General features: G+C 35.4%; 1 protein-coding gene across 2 annotated transcripts in view; it reads right to left on the bottom strand.

Annotated features, from left to right (window-relative positions):
• Window positions 1–3,121: 3,121 nt before the first annotated feature.
• The window catches only part of CTNNA2 (catenin alpha 2), a 520,003-nt gene continuing 500,876 nt past the window's right edge, over window positions 3,122–22,248 (bottom strand). Inside the window, exons 18-19 of one of the 2 annotated variants that reach the window (XM_054064692.1) lie at window positions 19,152–19,295; window positions 3,122–4,263 (exon numbers count right to left, since the gene is read on the bottom strand). In XM_054064692.1, the coding sequence (XP_053920667.1) occupies window positions 3,976–4,263; window positions 19,152–19,295 (432 nt within the window). In that variant the 3' untranslated portion in view covers window positions 3,122–3,975. The remainder of the gene's footprint in view (window positions 4,264–19,151; window positions 19,296–22,248) is intronic. The other variant, XM_054064693.1, reaches the window with a different exon arrangement.

Below are 22,248 nucleotides of genomic sequence, written 5' to 3'. Positions count from 1 at the left end.
GTAAAAGAACTGAACTATTGATTACTATTTCACACTCTAAGGACACAGTAGCAAGAAAATACTGGATCAAAGTGAATCTGTGCTGAGCTTTATCCCCTGCTTCCTTATTATCAAAGCATTTGTTCAACTTTAAGCATATGAATACTGTCATTTATATGCAGCCAAGCACTTAAACTCATGTATAAGTTTAATGATGTAATTGAGATCACTGGGAATTAAGAATAAGAAAGTGCTATGTATGAGTAATGTGCTAAGTTACTTTACTAAACTCAGGTTTCATTTCTTCGCTTCATCCAAACCCTCAATTCCTTTGTAGTAAAATGTCTTGCTCAGTAGCTGCTCGACTACTAGTTCCTTGAGCTAGAATATGTATTTAGGTATTTTAATTCTTCTCACTTTCAAATTCCTAATTTAATAAATAAACCAATAAGGAAAAAGGAATATCTTAGGGAAATTATTTTTAAAGTTATCTAAAAATTCTCCAGCTTTCATTTTCCTGACTTTTCAATTGAGAAATTGGCTGTTGCTCTTTCTGAAGAAGTATATTATACTGAATATTGTGCTAGCCCTTTTTCTGTATTTTACTAAGATGAGAAGTAAGCTAAACTCCTTTCTGTAGCCTTTTCCTCATGGCCACAGGGCAAAAGATAACCACCATTTCTAGAAGATGCATATAACTCACTGTTGTAACTTGAGTATTTAGTTTCTAGTAGAGAAGAAACAACTCCTGGCATATGCATTACAAGAAGAGTGACTGCAGTTTGGAAGACTACACAAGGATAGAGGTGCCCCTAGCTCAGAGATACCTGCCTAACCTTCATGCTGATGTTCAAACCACTCATTTGCTGCAAATAAATCTAAATAATAATTTAAAACTAACCGAATTCTGTCATCAAGAAACATATAATTGTATTTTCTAAAAACAACAATGTAATTACATCTCTTGTGTTGTACCTACAACTTCATATTTTCAAGGTAGGATGTATTGAATGTTTCCAAAATACACAAACATTATTTTATACCTACACTTTATATTAGATTTAAAGGGCTTCTAAGTCTTTCGAGATGGAAAAATCTGTGGGATGAATTCTTGGTTTGTGTAGTCAATGGAATTGTTATCATTGTGGCAACTGTGACATTGTGAAAATAAATTCCACAGTTTACTTATTTTAAAAAGTGTATTTACTGTTTTTAAATATTGAACTTGCTGTTTGATAATTCACTGTGTCCTCCCTAATTATTGAGTTATACAGACCTTATTCAGTCATCTCATAACCTCACTACTGATGATGCTGATGGAACTGGAGACTCTTACCTTATTTGGTCTCTCCTTGCATGAAAGGAATTCCAGACTTAGTAATTCTTCTCACGTTTCCTTGTACATTTCCAGCCTACACTATTTGTTCTTTCAGATTAGCTAATAAAAACTGAGTGATGTATTCCAATACAGCACATCCCTGATGCATAGTATCATCCAATATTTTCCTCTTTTCCTTTTAACCCCTTCTCATCAATTGTACTTTACTACATAAGCTGAGCTCTCACTGGCCTGTTCTGGTTGGGTTTTTGGTTCTTTATTTCATTTCCATTATTTATCCACACTAAATTTTATTTCATTGTGCGACCATAAAGATATTTAGAGGACAGATGGGCTCCTTCAAAAGACAACTAATCAATCCTAAGGTAATCCTAATTCAAGTGAACTAAGTTGCCTAGGATTATTCTGGGTTTTACCTTCATGGTCTCTGATCTTATTTATCGTTTTGCAGACACCATCACTATTATACTGAGTGACTGATAACGGATTCCTTGTATTAAAGTCTTCCCTTTATGCCATGAAGCCTTAATCAGGGGAGACTCTACAAGTTGAGTTTGTAGATTTCACTGTCTTTCTTCTTTCATGCTTTCTTCTAAACATATATGAGATGCCTCTTATAGCATCAATATGATTTTAAAGGAATCATTTAGTTAATCCATCACAGTTTTAGATCAAAACCCTTCTGAAAAAGCATGATGGCTTTTATTTGTGGCCAATTGTCTATTTTCTTTTCTTGTCCACCATACCAGGACATTTTCGTCTGCCTGCTATATGCTATTTTTTCTTTAAACTCAGTATCCATTTTTTGTCTCTGTAATTTCATTTGTAGACATCCCAGTTACTTTTATGTAGCTTATTGGTACCACAAGTAGTGCCAATCTGTGTCACACTACAGAGCATTATAGGGAAGTCTCTTCAAGGACTTCCCCTCATCTTCTAACATATTGTGATCACGTGTTCTAGTTCTGATTGGGAAACCTTTTTAATATACAGTACAAGAAACCAAAGCAAAAATAGTAAATTCCTAAGCGGCCTCTAAGAGCATATGTCTTTATAAAGACTGTGTAGGAGGGCAATAGAACAAAAAGTGGTACATTGCTATTCTGAGGAATAATCAGTGCATCCGAGACAAGCATCCAAACATCCCTCGAAAGTACTGTAAAGGATATGCATGTGACTTATGGTGTACCTCACCGTTTATCACAGCATTTCAAATCCCTTCTGAGCTCACAAATGTTCTCTTAAGTTGTTTGAATTTAAGAAAAATAAATATGTGGTTATTGTTTTATTTTCATATATACCAAGACCTTTCCATACCAATAATACAATCTTAGAAGTTGAGCCAACTGTGGGGGCTAAAAGGGAATAAAAGTAGCTATATTTCTTTTCACAGTGATTTTTACACAGGTTTGTATTGTGTGCCATAATGGATTATTTTCAAGGTTCTGCGATGTCAACCTTATAAACTTAATAAATCAAATTATCTTTGCACTGTTTCTCAGGTGGTGTATTCAAACAAAAATATTCACCCCACTGAAAACCTGTCTCACGTATTTAGGTTTTGACCTCTGACAAAACTCTGGTTTTGACCCACTGACCATGTTTGGTTATCCTGGTTGCAAAAAATTAGAAAATCAATGTAATGTCTTTCCTTCACTAAATTAAAAAAAAAAAAAAAAAAAGGAAAAAAAAGGAAAGAAAACAAAGGAAGGAAGCAGGAGGCAAAATTAATCACTGTCCACATCAACTATGATGCAGGAGATATCTGGGCATTAAGAGACGAGCTATATCGAGGATTCCAAGGTTAAATGAGTTTATTGAGTTAGTGGTTACAATGGTATGTCAGATACCTGTAATCCAAGCTACACCTACATATTTGCCTCTAAGTTCTTACACTGTCAGTTTCCGTGTTTCTAAACATTCCACCACCAGGTCTTCTATTACTAATATTATAATAATAATCATAATAATAATCATAATATAAAAGGCAATGTCAATCACCATATTGTGCTTCATACTCCACCATAAGGAATTCAATTGGCAAAAAGTAAACCTCTGGTCATATTAATGGGATTAATTGAAATGTGAGCAATCATAACACTACTAGAATATAAAGAACAAAACATGATTTAAAAGAAGCGGTTTTTAAGATGAATTAGTTTGTATCTGTTTTAAAAATTCACATACTATGATGAAGATGACTTAAAAGTTATATCATTTAATTATTGGGCCACACATTTAAGCATATTGGCTAATACATTTTTTCACTGGAACAGAAGCAATACAAGCTTTATGGTCTACCATTACAATTCCATTTTTTTTTTCACTTAATATACCTGCCAACCTAATGTTTCTTGCATGCATAAAAATTTCTGGGTTTAGTCTTGAATTTATTATTCACCCCACACATACCCCCTGTGATGCGGATTCTTTGGCCAATTTAATGCTATAGTTTAAAAAGTAAGCTTGGAATCAGTCCATTTAACATCAGAAGGAAATGCCCTAAATTTTGGCATTGCAGAAAGTTAGTTACTTCAATAGAGTCTCAGGTCACATGCAAATTGACACTGCTTCCCCCCACCCCATGCCAGACGCATACAAGTCGGCAGGTATGCATACAAAAAGAATATAAAACCCTCCTGGTAAAGCTTAGTGTTTTAGAATGAATCCATAGCTTTAAATTCACTTAAGGCCTGTACAGGGGAAATATGTTTCTTCTGGGACCCTCTTCTCACTCTTGTCTGATATTCTTCCGGTTTTTCTCTCTTTACTAGAGGTTTCTTCTCAGGGGCCTTCATCTTCCAAGATACAACTGGTGAGTTCACTGCAGCAGTACCATAGACCTTCTGATACTTAGTGGAAGCCACATATGATGCTTTCACTGTAAGGACCACAGCGTTCATCAGATTTTTAGCTGCCTGGATGAGAGAAGTGGCACTGTCCAGCTACAAATAGAAAAGAAAATGAAATACAGCAAGGTTACTCCACAACTGGATCACTGGATCATCTCCTGACTGAAGTCTGGATACTCTCAGGTACTGAACTGTAAAGGTAAGACTGTTCTGCCTCACATTAATTTTTTTTTTAATAATTAAAAAAATTATTGGCTGTTTTTTTGTTGCTGATTCTTTTTCTGCGGGTGAGGTAGTTGCCTCTCTTTTTCTCAGAAAAATGTTATTTCTCACTTAAAACTTTAAAAATTTACATGTCAGAAATGGCAAAACAAGTCAACAGGGATTTTTCCAAGTGTTCAGGTTTGTTCTAATTATTCCTATTAGGCCCAGAATAACAGTCTCAATGATGTCTACAGGAACAGTGTGAGGCCAGTGCTGAGCTTGTTAGAGAATCCCACCTGAAAAGATGAAAGGAGATTTTGAAACCCCTAAAGAAACAAAAAGATGAAACAGTTAACTGCAGGTTTTTGTAGCTACTGTAATATTTGAGCTCCTTATGCTCACAAGGAATCTTACTTTATGATTAGCAGACGTTTTTTACATAAGCTCTTGCATTTCTCCCATGCACAAGTCTGCCCGAGATTTCTAGGTCCTCTGGATGTAAGAGGCCTTAAGAACTCGCTGAACTTCCAACCACTAAGACTTCCAGTCCTTCCGTTATGCACTGAAATCAAGTACATAGCCCTGGACAAGTGTTTCAAAATGATTTAAGCATATAATGAGACTTCCAAAAAGCAATGTCTCAATGTTCCAAAATGCAAATCAGGCACTTGCTAAATCCATCTGGACATCCTCAAATTAGTAGGCGCTAAAAATACGTTCAAGTACTATAGCAACCCAGATTCCTACTTAGGACTTTTAGTTATACCTTTCCCAAAATATTGAAACAGTGATATACCCTTTGTGATAAAGCCTTTCAGTTCTACTGTGGAAGCTGCCTCACTTTTTTTACAAGTCTTTCCCAGTTTTTAGGAACAATTTTGGTTGTAATATTATTTTAATGTTTTAATTCCATCCCACTTGAGAAGTAAATTTGTAGCTATTTTTATTTAGTAGAAAAGGTCTGTCTCCTTCCAAACCTTCCTTGCTCCATAGTTTGGGAGCATGTGGTTCCTTAACATGGATTCTAAGGAAGGTAACTAGGATAAATACTCATAAGGCAACAAAAACCATATTATACTTCATTTCAAGTATTTTTAATTATCAACAGAAGAAGAGTTCAGGAGAAGTCTCTTTCTGAAGCATCAGTGACTGATGTAAACAAGAATATTCATGACAGAACACCTGTGTCTGGAACCACATTAATCTTTAGACTTACCTATTTTTCGTTATTTCCTCAGCTGTGGCCTTATATTCATTACAATTCATTAAAAACATAAACAGCTACATACAGTGGGGTTAAAAACAAAACAGCATTTTAATGATTTTCATGTACTCGGCGCCGTCCCCTGAAATGCATAGTTAATTGCCTGCCTCTAGTAAATCTTTTTCCTCAGGACTAATTTGTATTTTCTGTTAGTAAAAGAAACAACGTTAAAAGATGGAAAATTACATTACAATGGCAGAAACATGACTGTTCAATAGGGAGTAATGAATTATAATTCAGTATAGTGTTACTCTATAACCACGGTACTGCAGGATTTATAAGGCAATCTGTATGTTTATTGGTAAATAACAGATCATACTCTATTAAATTAGGATATTCTAATTTACTGCAGAGATCTACAATCGAGCATTATTCATTGTTAAATGATTCTTTTTAAAACACTGGTGGATTGATATTGAACATAAAGCGATACTGTCAAGTAGTATTTACTTCATAATCAATGTGGATAAACTGACTGGATCAAACCTATATTGCACATTCTTGAATGAATTATATTTGTTGAAGGTTTCCAATAGCCCCACATTTTCCAGTGGTTTTTAAGAAAAGTATTCTGGTAGCCTTTTTACACGGCTACCAGATTATAGAACAGATATATATTATATATATATAATATATATATTATATGATATATAAGATATTATATATGTATAATATATATATTATAGAACAGAATGATTCTGTATATTATATATTATAGAACATATATTATAGAACAGAATGATTAAAGGAAGCATTTTGAAATGAGGTAGCAACTAAATTAGATGCTTAAAACCTTACAAAGGATGCATCTTCAAACACATTAGTAATTTTATGGAGTACATCGATAAGGGTTTGCAGAAGCATGTACTTCTGCAAGATTCAATGCAGATTCCAATGATGTATTTTAGAGAATGACGTTACATATTTTGATGCCATTTTAATTATCTTTAGTTTCAATCTGCTGTTATAGTAGATATGAGCTCCCTATTTTCACCATCATTAATCACATTTTAATAGGCAGATACTTAGTCCTTACCCTTAATATCCATTCATATTGCAAAATGCTTTCAAGTCTTGGAATCAGAAAAGAGACATAAAACCCCCATAACAGTATTAGGCTGTGAGTGTTCTTCAAAATCTGCTGGTAGCCATCCTACGTATCCAATGTGACCACCTAAGCACTTCCAGTGATTTTCTCATGGCTTCCAGTTCCTTGCCTGTATTGTGGCTGAGTAAAGAAGAATTAAACTGAACGAACATAATTTCAATTAACATTTAGATATTACTACACCTCTGTGTTATTTCAGTTTTAAACTGTGCTCTGTAATCAGCAGAGCTACAGTGGCATAAAGCTGCAATGAGGCAGTGCGGATCAAGTCCTTATTGCATTAATTCCTTACAAAATCTGGGTACAGAAACTTATGCACTTTTCCAAACACATAATTTTAATAATAAAAAAAAAAATAAGAAGGAAAATTAAAATTTCAAATACACGTATGACTAGGAAATTACTGCACAGAAGGAAAACTTCACTATCCACAGTAGTTAGTGAATTATGAATATAACAATAGTTTTCTGTGCTAACAGCTAACAGAGCCTTTCTCTCGCTACACGAAGTAATAGCATTCTGCTACTTAGATCTGCTTACAAATACATTTGCCTCCATTTAGGGAAAAAAACCTAAGTCCTCTTAAACATAAGAGATAAATTTAGGTTATTGGCCCATAAAACTCCAAGAACAGAGAACGTCGGGGAAAGTTCAAAATCCATAAAGAGCTTATGAATCACTGCATTGGAAGCGGTCACTTATTCAGGTTAAAACTACCATCTACCCGGGGAAGGGATAAATCATCCAGAAAAAAAAAAATAGCTTTTGCTATAACTTAACTTTGTAATTAGCGAATGCAAGGGCAGCAGAGCCTGGAGGAGCAGAGCCTATTATCAGCCAAAAATATAATTTCAGGGATTTTTTACCCCCAAAAAATCCATAAGTCTTTGTAAAGTTTTTTATCTGCTTATAAGCCATGATTTATTTTTCCTGCACTACATGGAGGATTTTCCAGAATCATGTGACAATCAAGATTTCTTGGTTATTTTACATATAAACATAATCTATATAAAATAACCAGCAATTATAATACCAAAACAGCTGAAGAGAAAGAATAAAGCTGGAATATATTCTCCTTAACAGTAAAGCAAATGAAAAGACATGGTCTCTCTCCTTTGTCACTGTAATGAGGACAAGTTCTACCACAGTTTTTGGAAAGGAAAAAATAGAATTTCAAGAGATTACTTTATATTTATAATCAGAAATATACCACAAAAAGTAAAAGAAGTAGAGGAAAAATAAAATCTGTATTTCCAGTGAGCAAGGGTAGAGTACAGGCAGTTTTAAAAGAGCTTGTTTTCAAGTGTTCTGTATTATTGCTGATTTTAACAAACCTTGTAAAGTGAGGAAAGACATCAAAAGAATTGTAGATAGTTCCTAGTCCTGAAATATTTGAGCAGCACAAATAAAATGACCTGTGAAATTATAGGCCAGTTCAGCCAACAGCATTCCCAAATAAAATAACACAATGTCTATGAAAGATTCCATAAATAAATGGAGGGGGAAAAAAACATAGTTAATGGTAACCAAATAGTTTCATGCGCAAAAATATTTTCAAAGTACATCATATTTTGATATGATTAAAATTCGGATTGCTTGAAACAGTACTACTGTTATAACTGGAGATTTGAAAGGTGTTTTGTTTAGCACTACATGACATTTTGATTAAAAACTCAGCTGATAAAAAATTAACAAGGCACATACAGAATAATTCCAAATTCTCTGGAAAGCTAAGTTTCCAAAAGCATTTATGCACAAAAAAATATTGCTAAATGGTGACTTTTGCAGCAGGCTCTTGCAGAAACCATTTGTCAGCTTTACAATATTAATGTTTCTGTTATAAACTTGAAAAGAAGTCACTTAACTGATGACATTTGCAGATTGTAATTGGGAAAGTGGTAAGTCATATGGAGGGCAAGTGATTGATATCTCATAAGCTGACAAGAAGTTAGAAATGTAGAATTCAGTCTGGCCAACTTTAGAGCAGATGATACCTGCTTATACAATAAGGAACTTTATCCTATGCAGGATCCTAGGAAATCACTCCCTGAGTATACAAAAAGAAGGACACTGATGAAATATTAAGAGATTATTATCATATTCAGTTTATCATGAGCTTACAGTTATGGAATACTGAGTTCTCAATGCTCGATCAACACTGAGGAACTGGAAAGAATTTAAAGAACCTCAAGAACAAAGAACACATTTATGGTAAAGACTTGGTCAGCTCAATTTTTTCCGTTAATAAAGTGCACTATTAAAAAATCAGTTGATCAAAATCAGCAAACACATAGTAATGTAAGGCTGATAATATTTCAAGTTCAACAAGTTAGACAAAGATATAATGGAACATTATGGCTGAAAGGTGAAGCAGGTCATTTTAGTTATTAATTAGATGAAAAATGTTAGCAGTGCTATTAATTAATCACAAGAGCTCATGAAAGATAGTGATTCTATCTCTAGAAATTGTGAAATCAATATTGCATATTTTTGCTTAAAAAGTACACTCTAGTTTAGGCATGACTACTGGCCATTTTAATACACATTAATTCCAGGAACCTGTGCATCTGTTATGCAGGGAGACGGCTTAGATGATAACAACAGCCCAGACTGACCTTGAAATGTATGAGTGCAAAAAGTATTGTTAGTAATTATTGATAAATAGAGTTTAGTCTGGTTTACTTTGTACAGACTGGGGAGAATAACTGTCATTTATTTAACTTGTTGAAAAAGAACCTATAACCCTTTGGATTCTCTCGGCTGGGGCTCGATTTCTGTGCCTTTAGCAAGTCATTTAGGCATTGCCAAGCCCTTAAGGCTGCCTGTGAACTCTGGATGTGTCCCCTGCTTCTCCAGCTTTTCAAAGCAAGTTTGTACTTTTGTGGACAGGTACAGTTGCTATTATCACAATCCAAAAGTCAATTAACAGCCCCTAGGGCAAATAAGGTTACACGAAGCAATTCTCTATCTGGAAGGTGCATCAGGAATTCCATTTTCCCAGATCACATTCTTAGGTAACAGAATATTTTCCTCTCAGCTGTGCTAAATCATAATCCCAGTCCTACATATGTACATAAATTGCATGTAAGAAAAAGATCTTTGTCATATTTTTTACGTCATATATTTCTGTGGCACTTTTCATACATAAAACACGATACTTTTAGTGATGGCCAATGTGAGAACGGCCTGTTTGCTCTTCAGATGCAGGAGACATCTGCTATTTATCAGCACCACTATGCAATGGCTGAAGCCGTATTTCAGTCACTTGAAAATGTACATAAGTTTTTTACTAGACAGGAGTCCATTGTAAGAAAATTATCCTATAACTTTGAAATTCTATTAATAAACAAAATGTCATTATTTGGAATGCAACATGGTCACAATGATGTCAGAAAGAGATCTGTGTCCACATAAAGAAGATAGTATTATAACTCTCTTTTCCCGGGTGTTTATTTTCACATTTGCTTTTCAATTGATCTACTCCTTTATACATTTGAATATTTATTCCACTCTGGGTATTTATGTTTAATAGGTGGCCAATCTATTGAATAACTGTTATGACCTGCATTTTTGCCATTACTTGTAAGAAATCCATAGGGATTCCCAATGTTGTATTTAACAAAGGTTGCCATCTCTTAGGACAACAGAAAGCACAGAAGTATACAAAGAACTACGGGTATCTTCTGTCTTCTATGGAGCACTGTCATTTTAAAACACATTTAATTTTCAAGGTCAACAGGTTATCAACTACTTTATGCAAGTTTGAAAAAAACATAAGAAAATAAAAATATTCCAAATAAAAGATGACAGACATAATACAGAAAATTTGTAGAGATGCATTTGTACAATTGATATACTTATCCCAAGCTTCGTTAAAAGAATAAAATGTAAAAGACAAAATGAAATCCCAATTTATTAACTTTGAGGAGAATACTTCATATGAAATGAAAAACAATATATATATAATCATAAAGTACAATTCAACACTGGATATCATTAAAATTGGAAGGTTATACATCATTCATTAAATGAAGAGGTTTGAAGAAATAATCTAGTTTTATGATAAAATAAGAACGCTGACCCTGTAAAGTTAAGGAATATCACATAAATGCCCTCAAATGTATCCAGCAGTCCAAAATAACCCACCTAAATTATTTCGTAGCAAGACATAAAGGCTACTTCACTGAAACACCAGGAGCCCTGCACATCTCGTCTCTAAATCAGCATTCAAAATAGTCAGCCACGCACCAACTCAGCAATACGTAGCTAGAAAAGACTATACTTAAATTTCATAGTGGGTGCCAGACAGCTGTTGCTTTTTCTGAGGAAAGCATAAAATCTTTTTGCCTTCTCAGCTGAGAGACTGAAACAGGGGTTTCAACCTCATGATCATATGCCTATTTACTCTGCTTTGCTTTGTCCTCTCTTCTCCCATCAGTAGCTACGAGTGGATGGATCTTTTAAGAAGAAGCCGTGCAAAAAGTCTCACTCATCGGTTATAGCATGAAGGACGCTGAATCTCTCCGGCCCAAGAGCACAGAACATCCCTAGAGATACTGGACATCTCCAACTCTGCTGTCCAGACAGCCCTAATAAGTTATGTAAGCACTGACATTGGGTCATCTAGTAACATAATGAAGCACCCATTTGTAAATTCGGCCGAGCTTTAGGATTTTGCTAAGCATGATAAGCTACCAAGAACAGTTCTGATCTGATTAACCTATCAGTGTGCGTGTTCTGGAACAACAAACACACATGGGGGATATTACTGTTGGAAACGCAGATGCTTTATATGGCTGGAATTTGAGGATAACAGTCCGGGATGAGCTATCTAGTATGAGTTTTATACAGGACTCGAACACTTCTTTTCTTTTAATTTAGTCCATCTAGCTTCACATATGATTGGTTGTACTTGTGGAAATCACTAAACGCCCTTCTGGTTGAGACATAATCAAAAAGTTAGTTTTATATCAACGGCTGATGTTCTATATTGTCAGTATTTGTCCTTCTAATGAGCCAACATGAAGGCTCATATTCTAAGATCTGAAAGGGTGAAATGAAAAAGACCCTGTCAAATGCATCCCAGTACAATTTCCCACTTTCATATACAATTGCAGTTAAATCTGAGAGAGGAAACACAGGATATTAACTAGTCCGTGCTACTAATCTCCCTCCTCCTGACTTGAGTTCTGACTTGGATGTAATTTAGAGATAGATATCATTTTTGAAAGCACATAATAATCTAGTGCTCTTTCAAATTGAGTTTTGGAAGAGAACCTTTTGTTTTTTTATCTGCAGAACAGGTATAATAACAAGAAAAGCGTGTTTTTCTTACAGTCTTACCTGAAGGGAGTCCAAATCGTGTCTAGTTGGCTGGAAATTGTACACTCAGTGATAAAATGCAAGAGACTTTGGATAAAGGGAAAATCAATAAAGCATAGAAACATTATATTCTTTACATGAGAATGTGTTATCTCCTGCTATTCCTCCTGATTCTGTCACAATGAAAACCAAAAGAAAAGCAGCAAAATAGAGGATTTCAGACTGCAATGCCGCAGAATGTGATATTTTTCCAACTTCTTGTTTAATCTGTACAAGTGTCAGAATGGTATCGGTATGTGAGTTATTTCCACATCTTTGGCTGTGAGGATCTGTCACATTTTGAGGCAAATTAGCCCCTTCTGCTAGCTTCATATCTCTAAAGTAACGCTTGCCCAGGTCAGCACAGGGGCACTTTGAAGATAGCTGCTCTACAGGCATAGCTGGCTTTTCTCGGGAAAGGGCTTGGAAACAATGCATAAAAGAGAGTCAAAATGAATAAAACAAAATCCACTTGTGGAATGGGAGATAGTACCAGGACAATTGTTCTTTGCTTCCTAATGTTTGCCTGCTGTTGTTCATGTATATTTTATGTCTCATAGAAGCAGATAAAGGGCTTGATCATTCAAGACCACTTCTGAGACGCTAAAAAGCTTTTAATTCTTTGGAACTGAGGGTCCTTGCAGTGTTGCTTAACTCAGTCAGTGGGAATGTTCCCTTCTCTTTTTTATATCCTGAGCACTTTTCAGGACTTTAAAACAGTAAGCAATGAAATAAAGAAAAAAAAATGCTATTTCCACAGTAGTCTTTAAAAGAGAGTGCCGCTTCAGCTTTTCAGAAAAGTCCCAGCATTGACAGAGCAAGCTTAATAACATGTGGCAAATAATTTGTAGAAGAAATTTTTACATTTTGTTTCAAATACGTCATATACATTTAACGGTTCTATTTCTTTGACCAGCTCAATCAATGGCTAAACAACATTCAGTAAGTGTTCCTTACTGGAAGTTTTTTTTCCCCTGGTCAATTGCTGAATATACAATTGTGAATGTTTTTACTTCCTAAATTTTTAACTATCAGCTAATGTTATTAAAACGCAGAAAAGCAGGTAAGAATTACTGGAGACTGCAGACAAATGAAACCAGAAGAAACCAGAAACAATTGTAAAGGCTGTTGCAGCTCAGAAGGAAAGAACAAGTAAAGATGACAGCAAATTAAGAATGAATTGGAATGAGCAAAATCTTGCTCTGACTCGTAATGGCTCATTTCTATTACTCACATTTTATTATGCAAATATTCTTATAATCACAGAATACTTTAGGATGAAAAGTATCTTTGGAGGTCATCTACTCCAATGCCCTGTTCAAAATAAATTGAGTTAGACAGGGTTCATGATTTTGCTCAAATCCAGAGTATCTCTGAGGATGGAAAATCTTTCACATGTCTAGACTAGAGGCCTTCACCCTCCACTTGGATTTGACTATTCTCGACATAAAACTTTTTTTCTTATATCCAATTGGAATTGCCCATGTTTAAACTTGTGTTCATTGCTCTGTGTCCTGTCACTATACACCTCTTAAAAGTCTGGATGTGGCTTTTCTCTAGATCCTTCTGTTTAAGACAACAACATTTCCCCTTAGTCTTAGTTTAGGAAAAACTGAGTAACTACAGAAGGGAGAAAAAAATGTCACCAATTATTGACAAATATTGAATAGCTCAGTAAAGTAGGTTAAGTCCTAGACTGCTTTCTTCAGAAAACATTCATATTAGGAAATCCTGATTTATTTGGTCTGTATTTTTTTTTTAAGATTCAGTACTTTGGATAGCATTTTCCCTGAAAAACAAATGCAGAAATACATAAAGCCTCAATGACTTACTCATATAACCCAAATAATTTCTGTGCTTTTCACCTCAGAAAGATATTCCCTACACACATACAAAAAAACCCACATTAATTCAACCACATCTCCATATCTTCCCTTTACTCCATCATTTATGTGATGGAGATGAAGGTATAAATTCAGTTATTATTTAGAAGAATGGCAAAATGAAATAGCATTTGCACTGGGTCTTTTCTTATAAAGCTTTTACTTAACAAATATCGTACATTAGTCACGAACATCTATAGACTTGTCTATAGCATCAGAAAATACGTGGCATCAGAAAAACTGCGACTGAATGTCTTTTAATATTAGTCAGGATCCAATAGCTGTTTGTAGCCGGTGGCACTAGAACTCCGTGAAACATTTGTTCAGATGTTTGTAATTGAACAGTTTTTACTGTTCAATTACAAGCAAGGAATGCAGGCAAGAAAAAATAGGGATGCTCGGAAAAAAACATTGATATGATGTGTTCAGTGACGTAGGCAATGTTTTCGAAGTTTCCATCTCTATAAACGAAGTCTTTTCCTGCACTCATCCTACCTAACTCCAGGTGCTGAACGAAGGCATTTCAGACTCCACCTGTGTTTGGTGAAGAAGACGGGGACCCATGGAAAACCTGAGATCTTCCATGGGTTCATTTTCTATGGAAATGGGCCAGAATACCTCACCTTTTTTATTACGTTCAGAGATCTCGAATTGCATTAGAATCCTAAAGACAGTATAGTGAATCTGGGCCTGGATGCTCAACATCCATCACAAATTGTTCTTGGATTTGAATTACTTGTCCAAGAATTCAATCAGATTTAATTAATATTTTTAAGATTCTTTTCCTTAACTCTTCTCTTTTGATCCCCCAAAGTAGGGGAAAACCAAATACTAGGAAGTATATCAATCCCTCTAACATACCAAAACTACTGAGACTGGGAAACTGAGAGAGCTGCTTTATATAGATAAATGCTGCTTGCAAAACTATTGAAATATTTCTATTCAGAAAAAAAATTTGGTAGTTTCCTCTCTCTGACTAAGTTCACAGGAAGTTTACATCACTTTAATATTAATATTTACCCTTAAAAGACCTCCAAGGCTTAATCTCCTGACTCCATGCTTTCCTGCTGCATTCAATTCACCTGCCCATGCCTTAGTCCTTTTTTTAAGATGCTACTAATCTAACTAGTCTTCAGTGTCTATTTGAAACAATAATATGTGCTCTCTAGAAATCCACTCTCTCTTCACCAATTATAAAGGAATCCTAGAGTGAACATCTCAGACACAGATGTTTACACTTGGCTAGATGGATCACACTCCACATCGCAATGGATAACAGTCAAAAACTCCTTATAATTTAAGCAAAATCTTTCTGAAGAATAAAATACTCAGTTTTCATTACACTATAGACTTGCTCTCATATTTTGCACGACCTGAGTGGGGTAGCCTCCCCCTTTTACTGCAAGATTTCTTTCCATAAATATCTTTTTCAAAACATATTTCTTACCTACAGTGAACTCTTTCTCCTGTAGTTTTTTTTTTTTGTGGTTTGGGGTTTTCTTTTTTTTTAATTTTTATTTGACTATCCAGAGGGGAAACTGGAATATAGAACGGAAGAGAGAGAAATGCTGGACCTGAAAATTATCTGAGTCTTGGAGAAGGATGTAATGTTTGAAACTCATCATGGTTCTAAAGATCTTTTCTGCCTTGAGTCTGGCTCACCATTCTCATTTACAGAAGGGAAATAATGTCAAATATTTGCTTTGTTTTCATTTTCACAAGGGTACACCATTTTGTTTGCTTTGAGACAGATAGGATTGCTAAAAATCCAAAGGATTATAATTGAATAGAATCATGCTTAATATCTTTGAGATGCAACTGTCCAAGAAACAGAAGTCCAAGGTGTTAAGGCAGTCCTCGTTTCCTCCAACTGCTATACTCAATCCAAGTCCTAATGAACATTTTTGTTGACAATTCAAATGAGCTGAGATCGAAGCTTAAAAGCACTACAGTTTAAATCAACACAGAGTCCTCTAGAATGTTGTGCACTACCATTGTGACTTCTTTTCCTTAAACAAGATTAAATCAAAAGTAAATCCTTTGGAGCCAATGGTGTTATATCAGCCTAAAACTGCAGCGAGAGAGGGCAGGGTGATGAGCATCTATCTGCCAGCTGACACCATTTGCAAACAGATGGTGCATTTCACAGCTCTCCCTCACTTCTCATGTAGAAAAAGAAGGTAAGAACCAACCCACAAAGTTTTAATTCAACTTGTAAGAGAAATCAGCCCAGCAAACATAGAAAATTTGGGAATTTTGCATAGCTATCTTAATCATACTGAAAAAAAATATGTTTGATCCTATATATGAGCTTACATCATTAAAGTATTGCTCACACCTTCCCAGCATGACTGAGGAACAACTCTGTAGTTTAAATGGTGACCTGCTTAAATATGTATGTATAAATATACTAGTTGCTGGTTTCGCTTTGATTTGGTAATATACAGTGTGGTTGCAAATATAAAACAACATAATTTTTAAGAACGCCTTATTGTAAAGTAACTTCCAATTTGCAAAACACTTCTGAAGATTTAAGTCATTTAACTTAGCGTGTGTCGGAACAAGTTGCTCAGATGTTTGCTTTCAAAAGTTTTCATATTACACAATAAATCAAATTAGCTGAAATCCAGGCCTTATTATATTTTACCTTAACTTATGCACATATAAACAATATACAGTTAAAACAAACGTCACAATTGACTGAATGCACATTCAAGCTGAAGCTGTATAATATAGAACTCTGTGCACTTTATAGATGTTTTAATTTTATTTTAATCATAGCTTCCAGTAAAATAAATTAACAGGGGAATTAGCTCAGTAAAAGTAAAACTAGGCTATTTATTCTCCCAGTGTTAGGTTACTCAGGCAAACCCACATCCTGGGGTTGTATGGACAAAAATTTATTAGATTGGCACAGGGAGATTCCAGGTTAATTACTGCAACAGTTTATGTCATTTTGAATATATTTTCCTCTACAAACTCCCCCCTATACATCAGACAGTCAGCTGCTGATTTACTCATCTTACAAGATAAATTCAGAGAGCAAAATTTTCTGGACTGAAAGCAATCCACTGACATCTTTATTCCATTATATCCCCTCAGTGCTGATCAGTATCTCTAATGCACCTTAATTACTGTATGATACCGATTCTAATTTCCTGTTCCAAATCCCTACATCGCTCGTAAAAAGAATTTCCCTCTCAATGCCACTAAAATGTATTCCAATCACTGAAGTAAGACGAGGGGCGCTGTACAGTCGGTCCTTACGTTCTACCTATTCTGTGCAAAAATTGAAGTCTCCTGCATTATGCAAAAATAACAATGTGCAAAACCAATTTTGCACATTTCAATATGCTAGACAAGCAAAGGATTTGCTTGGGATCTCAATTAAATTTTACCTCAAAGCATTTGTTTCTGAAATGAATGGACCTCAAACCGTCTTCAACAACAGTCATTCCTATAAGGTTTTCCCAATGAAACATTAGAGATTGACTAACCTGCTTTTCCGTTCCTACTTAAAAGATTCCTAGGAAATCGAAAAAAATAAATTTTCTAGGGAAGCTAAATATGCTAGACAAGTTCTTGGCTTTGCAAAGGAAGATTTGGAGACTTCAATGTTGGTTCGCTAAAGGAATAAGCAATAGTAGTAAAACTTCTTGCACATATTATTCAAAGCTAGAAAAGCTACCATCTGTCAAAGAGGAAATTTTTACATTCTTTGTCCTCATTTTTCTTTCTAACAGGAAGGGAAACAGTTATTAGTGAAAGTTTTGGTAGCTTTGTAAACAAGATTTTCATCCTCCTAGCATTTCATTTAGATCTCCTATGCATCGATACAAAGAGTATCACTGAGTCATCAGGGAGGAATATCTATCCATCACTGACCAATCCCCAATACATGCCAGTGACCAGAAGATGGAAGGCTCCGCATCTTATACCCAATTCCTCCAAGCCATCTAGTCACCTGAAAATAGAAGTACTTCATCAATCAGACTATGGACCACCTCTGCTGAAAGGGCTGCGAGTGCACTCTCTTTGTCTTTGATTTATAGAGTATGCATTGCTGCCTTTTAGTGCCTTTCACTGGGATACGACGAGACCCCACATGGAGCTGGTAAAGGCTTTAAATGAACGAGAGCAGCAAGATTTGCAGTATCCCTAGGGGTCAAAATCTCCATATGATCCTTCTTCTGCCCTTTAGTTTGAGAGCTCTGACATCTTGACAGCTTTAATAGATACCCAAGAGGCAGAACAAGAAAGGAAGATCTTCGTAGTCCATCTCGTCTTTTTTTTAAGTGCTGAGGGATATTAAAACAGTGAAGCAGTAATACTTGGTGCAAAACGAAATAGGTAACAGGACAGTGCTTTAAAGTCAAATAGTAATATTTAGGTAAGTGACACAAGCAGAACACTAAGAAATTCAGTTAGTAATATCCGTGCCCATCTTATGTTCTTATAATCAAAAAACCCAAACGCTTTCACTTATCATTTCCAAGGTTAAATCTCAGTTACATCTCCTGGGATGTGATTTCCTGCTTAGTTTTACATCTTCCATAATTTACTTTTGAATTTTATTTAATCTATAAAATATAATTTAAAAAAAGGTCTTATAATTGGCCTATTGCGAATACATTGCTTCACAAACATTTTGAATAAAGCAAATAAGAATAGTAACACATAATACAAAACATAAAACCCCTATCCTGTATAAACAGGCATTATGCACACTTAACAATGATAAATATATAAATAACACCATCTATCTTTAAGCACAATGTACTTTAGAAAAACAATGGGCCAGCACTACTGTAATTAAATTAAAGGAAGTTTAGCAATTGAGTTCAAGGGGACCAGAGTCTGCTTTTTAACACTGAAAGATAAACACTGAAGGATCAGTTTAGCCACCAGTTAATGGACCATCTCTGCAAAGAAATGTGATCATTGCTTTACAGAGGAAATTAACTGTAGGATTTCAGAAAAGGAGGAAATTATTTTATTCAGGTGACTAAGAAAACACATGCAGTTCATTCTGTGAGTCTATGGTTAATGAAAGATATATAAATATATCTAACAAATAAATCCCCCGCTCTCATGTCTTTTCCCTCCGCCCCCAGATCTAGAGTGAAAATTAAAGATATAGATGAGAGAGGAGGTTACTCACCGTCGAGGAGTCACTGCTTCCGGTCTCAAGCGTAGCTCCCTCAGCACAGGTGGGTGGGTGGGTAGAAAGTTGACTAGCCCTGCCCCCATCTATGACATCACACTCTACCTCATAAAAGGTAGTGAAAGTGCTCTGAACTCCAGTCTGATTTCCGAGAGATACAGAAAAGAGATAGTGAGAGAGAGAGCAAGAGAAATATTGTGCCGTAGCGTAGAGGTGAGGAGAGAGAGGAAAACGTGTGCTGAAGGAGCTATGCTTGGTCAAGGAAACAGGGACTCTTCCACGACGAGTAACCCCGCTGTCTGGTGGTTCCTCTCACTTGCTACCATAGCACAGGTTAAGCATGCAAGCCCTAAAGGGTTTGCTGATTGGCAAAGAGGATAAATTTTGGCCCCTTTTGATGAAAACCCACAAGGACAGATAGCTCTATCCCCATTAAAAGACGGTTGACATCAGATCGAGCATCAGTTTGGTTTATTGACTTCTGAGTAGCATTATTTTACTTGTGGTTTTGAACAGCTGTACTGCTGAAAAACTTAAACACTGATGCAAGCAGCTGAAATTCCAATGCCTACAACTGGAATTACACTTGTGTCCACCAGTGCCGAATAAACATTACACAATCCAGCCCCCGGGGCTGACCCTTGAATAGAGTAAGCCAGAGGGTCGGCCGCCTACACCATCACATGAAAGAGGTCAGGCAAAAATTATGTTTTTCTCACATTGAAAATGAGAACTGACAAACTGTGCTGAAAGAACAAGTGAGGGAAGTATAAAAATTCTGGGCATACATTTATTTACAGAGCACACTTTAAAGTTCCAGAAAATATCAACAAAATTGCAAAGAGGTGATGCTTTTGAAGACCGTTCATTTTTAGACAATGACAACCTCACAGGCTGAAGCATGTTTTTTTCAAACAACTTCCCAAAAACTGAAACTGGAGGGCTTAAATTGGGATATAAATTCTAGTTCATTGTAAATGGAATTTTTATTCTGGAATAGCAGGTTCAAGAGTAAACATAATTGGTTTTATTATCGACTTGGGTTTTCTTAATATCCTAAAATTGAAAAAAAAAAATACTACATGCTGCTAAACCTCACTCTAATAAATAAAACTGCTCAGAGAATGGGGGAACTATTCAGTGTGAGTAAAGTATGCTGGCATAAGAGCTTGCCTTTTGGAAGATGAAAAATGAATGCCCCTTAAGTCTCTTTTTAAAAGTATGTGCTATAAGCACACAGAGTTAATATTGATGTTTTCCCTTAGGCTTGCTTCTATAAGGATCATGTAAATTGTAATCTAATCCTGATTATTTTTTCAGTCTTAGTAATGATTAATGTGTATTCCCTGCTCTGTTTGTGTGTTCTTTGTTTCTCTCTCCTTTGCTGCTATTGAAAAAAGAAAGTGTGTGACTAATGTCTGGTACCAGTCACTTCACTTGACAACTGAAGTAAAGTATTTTTGTCTTAACCTTCAAAACTTTTATCATAATCTGCACTTGCAATATTTGCAGATGTTGCTTTAAACTGGTACATTTGTAGATTTAAAAACTCAGCAAACTATTTCGACTAAACAAAGAGTTATGGTGACTGTTGGAGATGATACATAACTTCAGGAACACAATGCAAAACTAGGCTGCATCTGAGTAATGAAAAGTGATGATAGTGCTGCAAATTTCAGTTTTTAATTGAATTACACATATATCTGTCTGACTTCTCATTTCATGATATTGATTTCAACCTATTTGCATGTATGAAGAAAGAGAGGAGGAAAAACATCTCTGGTACTCTGTATTGCATTTACCCTCTAATAACACCTGTCTACTAGTCTGTCAGACAGGAAAGAAAAATAGAACTTTTAAAGTCTTTTATGGTAAAAAGTATGAAGCAGAATTCAGTTAATTCATAACTTAGGTAACCTATGACTTGACTATTGCACCACCGTTGTTTTTGCCAAATAAAGTAGGAATATATTATGAACTCCTATGACCGCCAAACCGTATGAAAGGTAAGCAAGCTTACTTATTCCTGCAATGAAAAGTGTGTTCAGATGCTATATCTTTAAATATGAGATATATTACATTTGTAGTAGCAGTTCTGAGATCTCCTAAGAAGATTTAAGTTGTCTTTTATCGGAATAGAAACATGAGGAAGTAGCACAATTAAACTCCAGAAGATTGAGTATGGCCAATAATAGTCTCCACTAACAAGACAAGGTGAGGAATATGGAGAAACATGGTAGACTCCATCATGATTATGTAATATAAACAGTTCGATAGATTAAGTAGCAGATAATAGGCCAGAAGGTGTTTTGGGCTAGCACTGCTCAATTCTGAATTCTTGTTTTGACCATTTTAGTATGAGATTTGTAGTTGAAGAGCAAAATAAGACTGATTTGTGAACATATCTACAACACAGTACTCACCTAAACAGTGAACAAAAGCAGAGAAAGAACATACCTAACTGAAAAAAAATTAAAGAATGTATATGTTCAAGAAAGGAGGGAAATCCTCCAAGTATTCCAAGGAGTATAGCTAAGATGAATTAAATGGATGCATGGAAATGCAAAGAGACAGTAAGTGAAGACTTTAATACTCCAAAATATAGTTTCTTAAAGGATGCAAGTTTAGCCTAACAACATAAGAAAACTATGTGATCACAGATCAGGTCACTAATGTAATCATTTGGATCTAAGCACTAGAAACCAAGTTGAAAAATGGACCATGTTCATGTTGACATCAAAGATCCACTGGAAATAAAACAGCAAAGTGCTGGCTTTCTTGTTTAAGAAGATGGCCAGATGATGGTGAATGGGCAGGCATCATTGAGGGACCAGTGCCTGCTGTGTATGAGGTTTGAGTACAGCAAGACTGTGAAAAGCTGAGGAATACCAACGGTGCAGAAACACTTTACATACTACTAGTATACCTACCGAAGATAAAAACGGATGCATTTTATGAAATTGAAACAACAGCTTGGGAAGGCCACGTAAAAATGTCAAGCTGGCACATATCATAAAAGCTGGAGACACTAACACAGAGATGCCTTTGACCTAAAGATGTCCTGTTGCTATAGTGAATCAGCTTGATGGGAGAA

This window comes from Cuculus canorus, chromosome 4 (genome assembly GCF_017976375.1).
Source record: "Cuculus canorus isolate bCucCan1 chromosome 4, bCucCan1.pri, whole genome shotgun sequence".
NCBI lineage: Eukaryota > Metazoa > Chordata > Aves > Cuculiformes > Cuculidae > Cuculus > Cuculus canorus.
Note: the sequence above shows the minus strand (reverse complement) of the source record. Positions and strands in the feature narration are given on the sequence as shown.